General features: G+C 46.9%; 1 protein-coding gene across 1 annotated transcript; it reads right to left on the reverse strand.

The window, feature by feature from the left end:
* Positions 1 to 302: 302 nt before the first annotated feature.
* On the reverse strand, positions 303 to 3,994 carry LOC109780250 (cathepsin B-like protease 2). Its single transcript, XM_020338840.4, has 11 exons — positions 3,700 to 3,994; positions 3,146 to 3,190; positions 2,974 to 3,054; positions 2,719 to 2,875; positions 2,568 to 2,572; positions 2,392 to 2,466; positions 2,164 to 2,289; positions 1,146 to 1,364; positions 814 to 927; positions 695 to 730; positions 303 to 592 (listed from the first exon to the last, which is right to left on the reverse strand). The coding sequence occupies exons 1-11, from the start codon at positions 3,769 to 3,771 to the stop codon at positions 464 to 466; spliced, it is 1,059 nt and encodes a 352-aa protein (XP_020194429.1). The 5' UTR covers positions 3,772 to 3,994; the 3' UTR covers positions 303 to 463.
* Between the last annotated feature and the right edge of the window lie 11,023 nt (positions 3,995 to 15,017).

Consider the following 15,017-nt stretch of genomic DNA (forward strand, 5'->3'; position numbering starts at 1 on the left):
ATGCTCATATCCACACACATTCATGACATACCTGCCTTTTCTTGTCGAACCTAAATTCGTCAAAAGAGTGAATGCTAGTGAGCTAATGATAAAATGTTACCAACACGACATCTCATCGTTGAATAATTTTCGTGAGTGACACTTCTATCAGATTTCGCCGTTTTGCATCATAGTTCATGTGCACCGTTAGGGCCTGGCGGCTCAACTTGGATTCTTCCATTTTACAGTACTGTTCATCATGAGCTCATCTCTGCGGTACAGATCAACTTTGCATACTAAAAATGAAACATAGCACATAATGATTGAAGAGATGACATGCTTATGTTTTTATTGACATTATTATTCCCTTCTGTTTCTAGACAACATATCAGCATTTGCACTAGTGTACAGTATCCTGGAACCAGCAAAGCTAATTTAGTGGCTTCATTTGACATGCAAGCAGCTAATTCAACCGTGTTGGTGCTCAAAGTACGGCTGTTCCAAAGGCGACATCATTGTTTCTGGCCGTGTTCTTTGTCGAGGGCATACCGGCAGTAACATCTCCTTCGATACCACATTCATTCTTGCCCCTTATGATCTTGAAGTATCCGTCCTACAATGCATTGCCATTTTTTTTTATTAATTCAGCCCAATACTATGTTAACAACATTCACTGGTATACTTTAATAATGCGAGGAATTTGTCGCAAACTTACATCACCCCAGCCTCTGTTCCACTGATTTGCAAGAAGCTGAAAAGCAGAACACAAAGAAAACATATCAGGACTTGATCATTGGTTAACAAATAGTGTGATATGGGGAATCAACAAGATACCCAGTAATCCTCGCCAGCATCACTGGTTCCCCAACCGATCAACTTGACGGCGTGACCTCCCATCACGCCACCTGTGATGTGCTTGTACACTCCTGACTTGTAGTGTGCGAAGTCCTTCACAATTTGGCAGTACTAAATCAGCAACCCGAGAAATAAGAAACATTATTGCATGTTTCATTTCTCACTAGAGTGCCTACGTTAGTTGTTTCTAAGGTTTTGCTAATAATTTAGAGCAGTAACTGCAACCCATGGTCCGCCACGACTTCTGCTAAATAGCATTTTTTAGAACCTTGGGTTAAAACTCAGAAATAGGAAAAATACTAAAAGTTTACCTCATAAACGGTGAAAGCAACTTCTACAGGGCCATTTTTGTAGACCTCTGCCATGATATCATGGGGATTGGAATGTACTCTGTACGCGTTAACACTGAAATGCTTATTTTCCTTCCACACTTGGTTCTCCACCTTGCATTTCCTTTGACATTTTGGTGTAGGATAAGCTGGCTCGCATCCAGGATGCTGGCAACCAGTCTGATCGAAGTATGGATCGCACTGCCAAAGAGTGGTTTTTCTTTTCCGGGTAAGTGGTATGCCAAGCAGAATTTTATACAGCAAACAGGGGAAAGCGCTACTTAAGTAAATATACATTAATATGAAACAGGAGAAAACCCAAAATGATGAAGCTAACAAAGCAGCCGCCAAGGATGGACATGATCTAACTTTCGGCCATTGTAGGCCAGGAAAGAGAAGCCATATATGTGCATCGGATCAATTTTCATGAAGAACAATGGAAATTTCGACAATGGTTCATGTATTTTATGTTTCGTGGTAAGCTGCATTGCTGCAAGAATTTTCCTAAGCTTTAAACAAAGACACTTGTATTTTTTTTTCTCAAAGCAACTTGGGATGAATTTATATAATCAGTAAAACTGTAGAATACAATATGCTCGTACTAACTACTACTCCCTCCGTCCACTATTATAAGATGTTTTGGATATTTCAATATGGACTACATACAGACTGAAATGAGTGAAAAAACACACTAAAGCATGTCTACATACATCATCTTATAATAGTGCACAGAGGAAGTAACTCCCTTATGGCCTTATGTTTTGATTCAAATATACACTGTTAGAATTTCGCACCACATAGCATCTATGCACTAATTCAACTGTAAGATTTACAGAAGAATTTCAGTATATCTCGCATTAACAACTGCCGAGACGTTGAGTTTACATTGCAATGTTTGACATATTCCACACACCAACCATTTTATTAGATAACAGAAACTTATCGCTCTTGGAGGATCGGAACATTCAAGTGGTACAAAGTGGAAAAGTATCATATATACCTCCTCAGTGACGACGCCACTGCGACGGAAGTAGCGCCATGCGCTGATAGGATATCCTCCATTACAACCGCTACCACATAGAAAACCACAGCAAGCCAGTAGGTCATTGACCGAAAGTGTGACGCTCTGCAAGGAGTACAAACAGCAACTTGGTTATGTAAGGATAAGGACCAAACGTGCCTGTTTGAAAGTAGTTTGAGAGCAGATACATCGTTCATATGCACTCACCATGTTGAGATGAATACAGAAACGATCCTGGAGAGCTTCCACGGCAGCAAAGGCCCAACAGGCACCACAGTGACCCTGCCATTGTTAACCAATACATACATAATACCTTGAGCACCTTGCATGATTCAGTAAGCATTCATGGAGCTAACAATTTAAGGTAGTGTGAATATTCTTACTTGATCTGCTCATGAGATTCCGCGTTTTTCCAGTGTATTGGAAAGGTGGAGAGGAAATGGAGTGAGTCAAAGTAATCAAAAGGATGCAGGTAACCAATTTCTGGATGAAACTTGAAAGTGGGTCAACATTGGGTTATCTTGTTGAACTTACCAAGTATGTTCCCAATTGTGCTGCAACTGGACCATTGAGTTCTAGCGTCAAACTCCTTGGGGAGACCCACTGATTCTGGATGGGTTTTGATCGGAACACCAGCGAGCAAACCCGGAGGCGTTGGCTTCACTCCCAGGATATGCTTGAATTGCTCAATCTGCATGGAAGAGGGTGATTTTCAGGTCAGAATACAAGGAAGAAAAAAAAATGTTGCCTTGGTGACAACAACAGGAGGGCATTGCTGTTTAGTTTTACAGTGTAGTTTGCGAAGTAGGGGTTGTGTCCAGCCGTCCACCCGGCATTGGGATGCTTGTTGACCGTCTGAATGATGTCTTTCTGCGACAGTACAATACAACACCATATCATGAAGAGTAATACAAACAATAGATTTAGAGATGGTGTCAATTTGAGTGGGACTAAAAGTCACCTGGATGATTCCTAGGGAATGCTCTGCCTTGGCTGCTCCGACTAGCTGCATGGACATAGAGATGTCAAGCAAATATGTACTACTACCTCCTATCCAAATTAATTGTCGCAGCTCTAGTACAACTTTAGTATAATTTGGATAGGAGGGAGTATGTGATTTGGCTAACTGCGTAACATCGTGATCCTATCCATTCGATGTTACTTGCTAGGATCAGGTTTTTGTTCTTACGCGCACACACAAAAACAGAATTTTGTTTCAGAGCTACTCTATTCTACTTTCAGTTTCAGTGTTGGCATAAGCTTATCAGGGAAAGGCGTGGCCTAAGCTGGCTCGCCATCGAGCTCCACCAGCACGGCGCGGGAGGCCCCTCCGCTGCGGGTCCTCCCGGCGAGGACGGTCGGGGCCCATTAAGCTTGCGATCCTCAAAGTTTCCCTAAACGGAAAACCGTACCCTGCTAAATTGCTAATCTCCGCAAGTTTGGTAACGAACCAGACCGGATCTGTGAGAGTTGACTCGAGCGGCGACGGGATCGATCGGGGGAGAAGAAGCGAACCTGCGGGGCAGCAGCGACGGCGGAGAGGACGACGGCGGCGAGCAGCGCAAGGGAGACGCCCGCGCCCCCCATCTTCCTTCTTCCTCGACGGGGAAGCAAAGCAAAGCAGGAGTAGCTGGCTAGCTGCTGCTGTCAGGAGAGTCGCTTTGATTCTCCTCTTCGCCCACGCAGCCTTTTTTATTGGACGGAGATGACGCGCGCGGTCCCTTTCCGTTCCTGGCCAATCTCGCTGCGTGGCGTGCGGCGTCAGCATCCGGCAACGGCGCGGGTGCTGCCACGCCAGAATCAACGGCTTGCTGTTTAAAACGTAGTACTAGTATATATCAGCTTTATTCTCTCTCTCTCTCTATTTTGCGAGAGTATATCATCAGCTTTATCTGCGTTGCTGTTGCTTCGGGGTCTCTTTGGTTGAAAATGATTTACAGGAGAGTTTTAGAGGATTCTAATTCTTATGATTTTTTCCCTGTGCGTGTTCTTTGGTTTGTAGGGTCATGTTTTTCTTCTTAAGACTCGTTTCATTTGTTCATACTAGATTTCAAAGGAAAATTCCCACACTCCAACCTTGAAGAATTTCATGTTTTCCCTGTGCACAATCATGCAGTGATGTGAAAGCAGCTCGGGCACCCAAACCCTCCTCAAATACCCAGGCGGCCCACTCGGTCACTGACTGGTCACGAAATTTCAACCCAGTCGAGCACCTCAAACGGACCCCAAACGCCCGGGCTGACTGGCACCTCTCATATCGAACCTAAATATGGGGCGGATAAGAGGGCGTTCGGGCGGGCCGGGCACGTCCATCACGTCGGACCCGGCCCACACTGGCCCACTCGACCCCACATATATTCCTTCCCATCCACTCGCCGGACCAAACCCTATCCACTTCACTCCACTCCCCTTTGCCCCCCTCCGCCACCCAAGCTCATCTCCAGCGCCGTTCGACCGTCTCCGGCACGACGGGCAGCGGATCCGAGTCCTTCACCTCTAGATCCGTCGACCCCGAGCTCATCCCACGCGGCCCAGAGGAGCAAGATGGCCATCCGGCTTGCGCTCCGCCGCTCCCGGGAGGAGGCCCGTGCACGGCAGCGCTCGGACTCCTTCCGTTGGAAATCCATTGCGTCCGCCCAAATGATGCATGGATCCGGCGCTAGGGCAGCCGTCGCTGCCTCGCCGGAGGCGGTGCGATATGTATGGCGTCTGAACGCGAAGGCGGACGCGCAACCCCTCCGTTGGCGCCGAGCATCGGGACGCATCATAGGCCTCGTTCGACGAGAACATGGCATGGCGTGCCCTCGTGCAAGGCAGAGTGAATAGTATAAAACTACCACAATTCGCGTTAGGGTTCCAAAAAACTACCAAATTTTTGTTCGTGACTAATAACTACCAGAATCGATGTCGGCTGTTTCAAAAAACCCAAATCAACCGCTGCTAAGAAACTAAGCCGGTTTATGACAGGTCGGGCCCGCACCTAAACAAGCCGTCCGTTTGACTGTTTGTGTTGACCGTTAACTGATATGTGGGGCCCACATGTCAGTGTCCCTTCAAAAAAATTCGCATGTAAATTTTTTCTTGAACCCCTTGGTTCTTTTACATATTTAAAAATATGCCCTTATTTTTACAGAATAACCCCTATAAACATTTTTTAAAAAGCAATCGAGTCCCTCAATCATTTTGAAAAAGCAATTTGGGCCAGAAAATCCCGTCGGCCATGCCGCCGCCGCGCGCCTCCTTGGCCATGTCGCCGCCGCGTGCCAAGTCAACGCCGGAGACCTGCGGGACCGGCCAGATCAGGCACAGGCCGCGCCGCCTGAGACCAGCGGGGCCGGCGCTCCACCGTCGTGCGGGAGGCCATGCTCCGGCAAGAGCCGCGCCGCCACGTGCCATGGAGGGGCGCACTGCCCACCTCCGATGCCCGCCTCCGCAGAGAGGCCGGCGACCTCCGCTGCCCGTCTCCGCGGCGAGGCCGGCTACCTCCGCTGCCCGCCTTCGCGGCGAGGCCGGCCACACCGCCACCACCTGCCGGCGCCGCCATGGATCGATCCCGTCGCCCATGTGGAGGCCCGCCTCCGCACTGAGGCCGGCCACACCGCCACCACCTCGAGGCTACGTCGCCATGGACCGGCGCATCGAGTTGCTCCCTGCGCCGCCCGTTCCAGCAACCTGGCCGGCGCTGTTCCTCAGGGTGGGCGCGGCCTCACCTCAGGGACCTGATTGCTTTAAGTACAAGGGGATTTAAGAGTTGTTTGTAAATGAGACACTGACATGTGGGCCCCACATGTCAGTTAACGGTCAAACAAACAGTCAAACAGACGGCTTGTTTAGGTGCGGGCCCGACCTCTTATAAAGCGGCTTAGTTTCTTAGCAATGGACGATTTGGGTTTTTTGAAACAACCGACGACGATTCTGATAATTATCAGTCACAAACAAAAATTTGATAGTTTTTTAGAACCCTAACGCGAATTGTGGTAGTTTTATGCTATTCACTCTGCAAGGCAGCGTAGCGTGCGACATCGTCATCCGGCAACGGCGCGGGTGCTGCCACGCCACAATCAACGGCTTGCTGATTAAAACGTAGTAGTATATCAGCTTTATTCTCTCTCTTTATTTTGCGGGAGTATATATCAGCTTTATTTGCGTTGCCGTTGCTTCGGGGCCTCTTTGGTTCAAATGGTTGGCAGGAGAGTTTTAGAGGATTCTACTAGTTCTTATGATTTTGTTTCCCTACGCGTGTTCTTTGATTTGTAGGGTCACGTTTTTTTTTCTTAAGACTTGTTTCATCTGTTCATACTAGATTTCAAAGGAAATTTCCCACGCGTCAACCTTCCGTGAAGAATCTCATGTTTTTCTTGTGCCAATCATGTAGTGACGTGACTCTCCATTCCCGTGTTTTTTTACTATCACGCTTTTAAAATCTTACAAATAGGCCCTCGATGTTTCTGTTTGAGGGAATCCTTTTGCAATTTTGTACATTTGCTCTGTTGCGTGAAACACAAAACCATCCCATGCATTTCTTTCGGGGGATTTGTCAGAAGCCACCGACATGACATGACTAGCGTATATTTGCTCTGTTTAGTGAAACACAACACCATTCTATGGATTTCCTTCGGGGCATTTATTAGAAGGCATCGACATGACATGACTAGCCGAACACAATTAACTTATTAAAACTGGACATTCTGCGAGACTTCTCATGCATCTACCCTCGGGCCATGCTCCCTCTGATTGGGTTTATTGGGCCAACAATCCACAAAATGCAAGAAATACATGCCCGATTTAATTCTTAATAAATGTATGATGTCGCTCAACCAGGGTTAGTTTATAGGCCATTTTGAGCAATATTTTTCTTCTTCTCCCGGCTTTGTGCAAACAACTTGCCTTCTCATGCTCTCTCTGTCTCTCACGCAAATGCATGCACCAAACCTTACTCACAGTGAAGGCAACAATGTTTAGCACAAACACTTGAATGTGGATAATACCCCGCAAAGGCACACAAGATCAACATCTTCCATTAATCCAATCAAGGAACCGACTACCCAAAAACCAAATAAATGGCGGAGAGTATGCGGAAAACCCTCCACACACACACCCAGACATGGAGTTGAAAAGAAGAAGGTACATCCTCAATTTCGTATTGACCTAATTCCAGAACGACACAATGCAATTTTAGAGGGCAATAAAGTTAGCCACCTTGCAAAAATCTTCATGTAACAAAAGACCAAAAATATGTTGCTACCATGTTGTATTTCTTTCCACTCGCACCAAGATTGCACTAGGGGGGGGGGGGGGGTCGTAGAGGTGTTCAATTTTCATGAGTTGGAGGTGGATTTGAGGAGAAAACGAAAACATGAGGAAAACAAAGAGATAACTAAGTGATGCCGAGGCAACATCCTCTTGTAATAGTAAACCATACTACATAGTCAACGCAACTTCTTACAGTCCAATTAAAACCAAAGGTGGTATGACAATGAGGGATTCCAAGAAAAATCTTCTCCATAAGAGGTGGTCTTGATACTCTTTCGAGTCTTCTACACATGAGACAGTCTTGATACTCCAATGGAATCTTCACTACCAAGGTGGCCTCGTTCTCCACAAGGAGCCATCTCCACGATGGAGGCATCCCATTATGGGAGGTAGATGAGCTAAGCTCTATCAATGACTTTCATTCTTTGTTAACCCTAGAGAGGAGGTGGGGTGGAGTATATATAGTATCCCATAAAAGGGTAAGTGGGGGAAGAGAAAGATACTTGCACTACAAAAAAATACACTTCCGTGATGATACGTGTTTGTCACAGTAGGTCGCATTTTCTGTCATGCATGTACATCCATGATGATTTTATGACAGAGTCAAGATAGTCATACCTGTGCTGTCGTAGAAGTGTTCCATGACATTACCAAAATTATCATCACGGAAGTGTCCACTTCCATGACGATAAATCCCGCGTCACAGAAGTGCTTTCGTCAAGGGTGACCGATACGTGGCATCCACCGTAACAGAACGCCGTTAAGCTATCGGGTCGGGTTTTGGATCCGATAACCCATTAACAGCCCCGACCAATGGGGATTTTCCACGTGTAAAATCATCATTGGCTGAAGGAAACACGTGTCGGCTCATCGTTGGGACAGATGTCATCCACTCATTGGACAGAAGGCGCCTATAATACGTCGACACGTGGCACGGCCCAACAGAGGCCCATTCCTGTGAAAAGGCCGGCCCGTTTGACTTGGTCAAAAGGTGGCGGGCCGGCCCATGTAAAGCCTGTTAACGGCCTGTTCGCATATAGCCCATTTACAGCCCGCTAACCCAAGGCCCGTTACGCCCTATCCGAATTAGGCCCAGTAGCGTCATCTGGGCCACCCAATATGATTCCAGCCCGTTTTCACTTCTGGCCCATGTATGGCCCATGACGTCTTTCGGCCCATATGAGGCCCTATGTAACTCTTGGCCTATTAACGGCCCGTGGTGAAACTGGCCCGTAATGAACAGTGTATCACTTTACACCCATTAACGGCCCGTGGTGAAACTGGCCCGTAATGAACAGTGTATCACTTTATACCCATTAACGGCCCGTTATTCCGTTGGGCCGTTTCCAGCCCATGTTATCTTTCGGCCTTCTCAGAGCCCATTTATTCTTGGGCTCATTTCCAGCATTCGTTTACTTACGGCCCGTTACTGTCATTTTCTGCTTGTGGGCCAAATTCAGCCCGTGGTTACAGTCGGCCCGTTTGTGGTCCGTTAATACGTTGGGCCATTTTCATAGCGTCATCAAATACGGCCTATTAACGATGGTCCGTTATGGTCGGCCCATGAACGGACGATTCCAACTCTAGCCCGTTTACGGCCATAATGCGGCCTGTTATTGGCCCATGTTTGGCCAATCGATCATACTGCCCGTATAAGGCCCATTGATGATACAGCCCGTAGAAGGCCCATTGTTTCTACGGCCCGTAGAAGGCCCACTGTTTCTATGGCCCGTAGAAGGCCCACTGTTTTTACGGCCCGTAGGAGGCCCAGTGTCACTACAGTAAATATTAGCCCATGGTTATTGTGGCCTAGTTTTAAAAAATAGGTTATTGCAGCCACTAGCAAACCGCGGAAAAAGAATTGCAATGACTACAAGCAAACAAATAAACAAGACAACAAGGAAATAAATAAGCAAGCAACTTACGCTAGGCTATCACGGCTACCACACATATTACATCCACTGGGCATCAAAGTTCGCCACCAGTGCAAATAAACGCGCCGACAAAAGAATATACAAAACTGAGAGCACTTCAGAAGGCACTAGGCCTGGCCATGTCGGGCCCCCAAACAGCTGAAGAAGCTGAGTAGACCTCAGTTGTGTCAACGATAGATGCATCAACACTAGATTTAAGGCATGATGATGCGCACGGCAGTCCTCTGACATCTTCATTGCATCTTTGACTTCAAGTCGGAGCTGAGCTGAAGCAAGCCTTTCCGCTTTAAGTTGAGACTGAAGAAGTCGAACTGATTGAGGCAGTGACTGCACATAGGTTGTCTCACACCTGCTGGTGAGTAGCTTCAACTCACTGTCTTCATCAAGACAGGACCTTAGGGTCATCTCGCTGTCCTCAAGATGGTTTGGCTCACTATCTTCCCTAAAGTTCTGCCTGGCGTAAGAGATACGAGTCTGAAAGAGAAACAAGGAGACACGTAACAGGTTTCACAATTATATAAGCAAATAAATGGATCTGTTCTGCATAAGGAACATGTTTTTACAACTACAATTTGAAACTGGTAGTTGTTGCAAACATCCAATCAGATGTAAACAGCAAAGCAAACAACAGTGGAGGAAATGATGCCTATCCAAATCTATACTAGAACAAAGTTTGAAGGCTTGAGAAGGATGAACTTACATTACATGTTAACACGGACTGGACAAAGCCCTTCTCCATGTTGATGGAAGGATAATTCAATAAATTCCCCAAAGAAAATTCTTTATAAGCGTTGCCATTATTCTACATTTTGCAAAGAGTAAATATAGATCAAATAATATTGGAAGAAACAAAGGATAATGAAGCTCAGGTGCAGACTGATGATACATAATCAAATAGCAATTAATTAAGTACAGCGTTACAAGGCAAAAGGGAGAGAGGTACTGACAAGAGCAATGCAGAGCCCATTATTGTTTTGAGATCGTATGATCCTTTGAGCAAGGAGATTCATCTGAAATTAGTTTTCATACAAGAGAGAAGGTAAGGCACAAGCAGAAATTTAGGAGTTCAAATTTTGAATTGATATCATAGAAAGTACCTGACGCTGGTGTAACGCCCACGATGCGGCTATATCTCCCACGTGTCGAGACACGACTTAGAGGCATAACCGCATAGTGGTTTAGTCGCAAGAAGGGTCATCTTCACACAATCCCATGTAATGAACAAGAATGGGATAAAGAGTTGGCTTACAATCGCCACTTCACACAATACATAAACATCATCATACATCATCCAAAATACAATCATAAAGACCGACTACGGTCAAAATCCAGATGAAAATAAGACAACCCCAAATGCTAGATCCCCGATCGTCCCAACTGGGCTCCACTACTGATCATCAGGAAAAGACACATAGTAACGACCACGTTCCTCGTCGAACTCCCACTTGAGATCGACGCCATCATCTGCACTGGCATCGTCGGCACCTGCAACTGTTTAGGTAGAATCTGTGAGTCACGGGGACTCAGCAATATCACACCCGCGAGATCAAGACTATTTAAGCTTGTAGGGGAGAATGGTGAAATAAGGCGAAGCTGCAGCGGCAAAAGCATATATGGTGGCTAGCTTGCGCAAATGAGAGCGAGAAGAGAAGCAACGGAACGGACGTCATCTAGCAATGATCAAGAAGTGATCCTGAACACCTACTTACGTCATTCATAACACAGACCGTGTTCACTTCCCGGACTCCGCCGAGAAGAGACCATCACGGCTACACACGCAGTTGATGTGTTTTAATTGGGTCAAGTGACAAGTTATCTACAACCGGACATTAACAAATTCCCATCTGCCTCATAACCGCGGGCACGGCTTTCGAAAGATAATACCCTGCAGGGGTGTCCCAACTTAGCCCATCATAAGCTCTCACGGTCAACGAAGGATAAACCTTCTCCCGGAAAGACCCGATCAGTCTCGGAATCCCGGTTTACAAGACATCTCGACAATGGTAAAACAAGACCAGCAAAGCCACCCGAATGTGCCGACAAATCCCGATAGGAGCTGCACATTTCTCGTTCTCAGGGCACACCGGATGAGACATCCTACGAGTAAAACCAGACCTCGAGTTTCCAGGAGGGGGCCCCGCAGTCTGCTCAGTTCGGACCAACACTCGAAGGAGCACTGGCCGGGGGGGGGGGGTTAAAATAAGATGACCCTCGGGCTCGCGAAAACCCGGGGGAAAAAGGTTTAGGTAGCAAATGGTAAAACCAAGGTTGGGCCTTGCTGGAGGAGTTTTATTCAAGGCGAACTGTCAAGGGGGTCCCATAAATCACCCGACCGTGTAAGGAACGCAAACTCAAGGAACATAATCCCGGTATAACAGTAACTAGGGCGGCAAGAGTGGAACAAAACACCAGGCATAAGGCCGAGCCTTCCACCCTTTACCAAATATATATAGATGCATTAATTAAATAAGAGGTATTGTGATATCCCAACATATCCATGTTCCGACATGGAACAAACTTCAACTTCACCTGCAACTAGCAACGCTATAAGAGGGGCTGAGCAAAAGCGGTAACATAGCCAAACAACGGTTTGCTAGGAAAGGATGGTTAGGGCTGACATGGCTAAAATGGGAGACATGATATAGCAAGTGATAGGTAGCGAGCATGGCAATAGAGCGAACAACTAGCATAGCAAAGATAGAAGTGATTTCGAGGGGTGGTCATCTTGCCTGCAAGATTCTCAGAGTTGTCGAAAGCTTGATCCTCGTAAGCGTACTCGACAGGTTCCTCGTTCACGAACTCGTATCCCGGCTCTACCCAAGACAAGAACACAAACAAACGGAACCACAATCAAGAACGAGAAATGCGCAAGCAACATGATGCAAAACATGTATGATATGCAAGATATGATATGCGATGCATATGCGTGCTCCGGAAGGAAAATGATGAACATGGCAGTAACTTAGCAAACCAAGCATTCCACTGGAAAGATGAGATGATTTAGGTCGAAATCGATATAAAGATCACCGGAATCGGATGCACGGTTTGCAAATGGCAAGCAAAACAAGAATGACACTAATCTGCGATAAACAGCAAGATAGCACTTAAAATGCAACAAGTAACAATGCTACAGCACCCCAACATAGCAACAAAGCACATGGCAGTAATCTACAGGAGATGCTTGACAAAAGATGAACACTGAGCTACGGCTAGTTCTCAACATATCAAGCTCAAACAAGCATGGAAAAAGTGCAAAAGATTACAGGTTCACAGACTTGGTGAAAAACTGGACATGGCAGAAATCAGCATCAGGTAGCAATGTTTAGAGCACGAAATCAACATGCTACAGGTACTTCACATAGCAAAACAAGGCATGGTAGTGTTCTACTAAATGCACGTGACAAAAGTGCCTTATTGACCATAAGCCAAAAAGGACCAGAAGATATGATGGCAAGCATGTAAACATAGCAAGTTTCGTTATCAGGTTTCAGACTTAGCAGAAAACAGAGCATGGCAGAAATATTAATATGTAGGCCTCTTTGTGAGCTTGATGCACTCACTACAGAGAAATGCACTACAAACGAAGCATACCTACAGCAATATGGCATGTTTATGAAGCTAACCATGGCAAGAACAATTGCATAGCATGAATGGATCAACTACAATAAGCTTGACAAAAATGAATATCATGTTAAGAATCTGCCAGAAATATTTTATAGCAAAAGTAGAGCAAGATTGAGTCATGCTATGGCACTCCATAATTGCAAACAATTGCAGGAATGGATCAATTACAACTATATCTACAAAACATCCTTAATGAACATCTCCAAAATATGTATGGATCTCTCTGTAGCATCAAGTTTACATGGCAACAAAATTATAGCAGACAAAGACTTGGAGAAAACACTAAGTCCCTGAAATCAGAAATATTACGGGGCCTACTTTGCATGCTTGTGCTAGACACCACAGAGATCACAAAAATACATGGACTACACCACTGGAAAGATGGAATGGCATACTTCAAAACACATGTAGAGCTCATGCTCAAAAGATGCACATAATAAATGATACAAAAATGACAAATCTCCAAGTTCTGCTAAGAACCAGAGATTAACAGCAACTAGCCCTCTTCCAATGAAGATTTGGGCATCAAGATGACCTCTAATGAACATGGTGCAATTGAACAAAATGAAGAGCATCACGAGATGAACAATTTGACATATTACACGTGCGAATCGGAGCTACATGCAAGGAGTTATGGCATCGGGAACAGAGGAACATGCTGAAGAATTTTCAGGACTTGGAGAAAAAAAGGGGGGCGAGAAAGTCAACGGGCACGTACTGGATCGATCGGATCTGGATCTCGAGCTCGAGCTCGGGCAGCTCGCCGGCGGGAGGAAGAGGAGCGACGGGGAGGCGGCCGGAGGAGGGGAGGCGCGTCCGCCGGCGGGCACGGGCGGCGGGGCCGCGGGTGGCCGGAGGAGGAGCGCCGGCGGCGCCTCGGGAGGCGCGTCGGGCGGCGGCGGAGATGGCGGGGCCGGCCGGCGGCGATGGCGGCGGCGGCGGGGCCGGCCGGCGGTGGCGCGGGCGGGCGGCGCGCTGGGCGCGGAGGCGGCGGCGAACGGGCCGGCGGGCCCGCGGCGGGCTTCGTGGGCCGGCGCGGTGGAGAGGGCGGCGGCGGGCGGACGTTGTCCGGCCGGAGCGGGCGCGTCCGGCGCGGCGCGGAGGGAGAGGGTTAGGGTTCGTCTGCAGTTTCTTTTTCGGGATGCCCACTTATAAATAGGTAGAGGGAGCTAGGAGACTCCAAATGAGGTGCGGTTTTCGCCCACACGATCGTGATCGAACGACCTAGAGCATGGAAGAGAGTTTGGTGGGTTTTGGGCTGGTTTTGGAGGGGTTTTTTGCTGGACACTCAAATGGACTTTGCGGATGCCCGGTTAACCGTTGGAGTACCAAACGACCTCCGAATGGAACGAAACTTGACCGGTAGTCTCCGGGTGGTATAAGAAGACCACTTGACAAGCCTCGCTCCATTCCGAGAAAGTTTGACACACGCACACGAAAGAAAACTAGAGGGGTGCACCGGAGGAGATAGGAGCGCCGGATTGGAAAACAGACAACGGGGAAAATGCTCGGATGCATGAGACGAACACGTATGCAAATGCAATGCGCATGATGACATGACATGAAAATGGATGACATGACAAAATACAAAACGAAAGACAAAACCCGAAAACGGAGGGAAAAACATAACACATAGCCGGAAATGGCAAGAGTCGGAGTTACAAATATGGCAAGTTACATGCGGGGTGTTACAGCTGGGCTCCCAGCAGTTCTAATAGGGGTTTGGCCACTGGAGTAGGGGTAAAGTGTGGTACAGTTGGGCCTATGTTTTCTGTGGCTGCTGATCTCTCTGTTTTGACAGGTATCACTACCTTTTCCAAATACCTAGTTTGTACTCCTTGAGGATCTGCACTCACCCTCTTCCTTTTGGACCTCTATTACGAAAGAACAACATTTGACTGAAAAAACATAGTGTGACGACACATGGAATAGGTACAGAAAATGGATAGGTATGGCATATACTCATATATGATGCTTAAACTAAGCAGATGGTGTAACAAAGTAGAAGTAACGCAAGAGGTC

The sequence above is a fragment of the Aegilops tauschii genome, chromosome 4, assembly GCF_002575655.3.
Source record: "Aegilops tauschii subsp. strangulata cultivar AL8/78 chromosome 4, Aet v6.0, whole genome shotgun sequence".
Lineage (NCBI taxonomy): Eukaryota > Viridiplantae > Streptophyta > Magnoliopsida > Poales > Poaceae > Aegilops > Aegilops tauschii.

What these genes read in the sequence shown, in the direction of transcription:
- LOC109780250 (XM_020338840.4), bottom strand. Translation starts at nt 3,771, where the DNA reads ATGGGGGGCGCGGGCGTCTCCCTTGCGCTGCTCGCCGCCGTCGTCCTC. An exon ending in ATGCTGGCGAGGATTACTGG is followed by an intron (nt 731 to 813) that starts GTATCTTGTTGA and finishes TCTGCTTTTCAG; the next exon opens with CTTCTTGCAAATCAGTGGAA. An exon ending in GGAACAGAGGCTGGGGTGAT is followed by an intron (nt 593 to 694) that starts GTAAGTTTGCGA and finishes AATGCATTGTAG; the next exon opens with GACGGATACTTCAAGATCAT.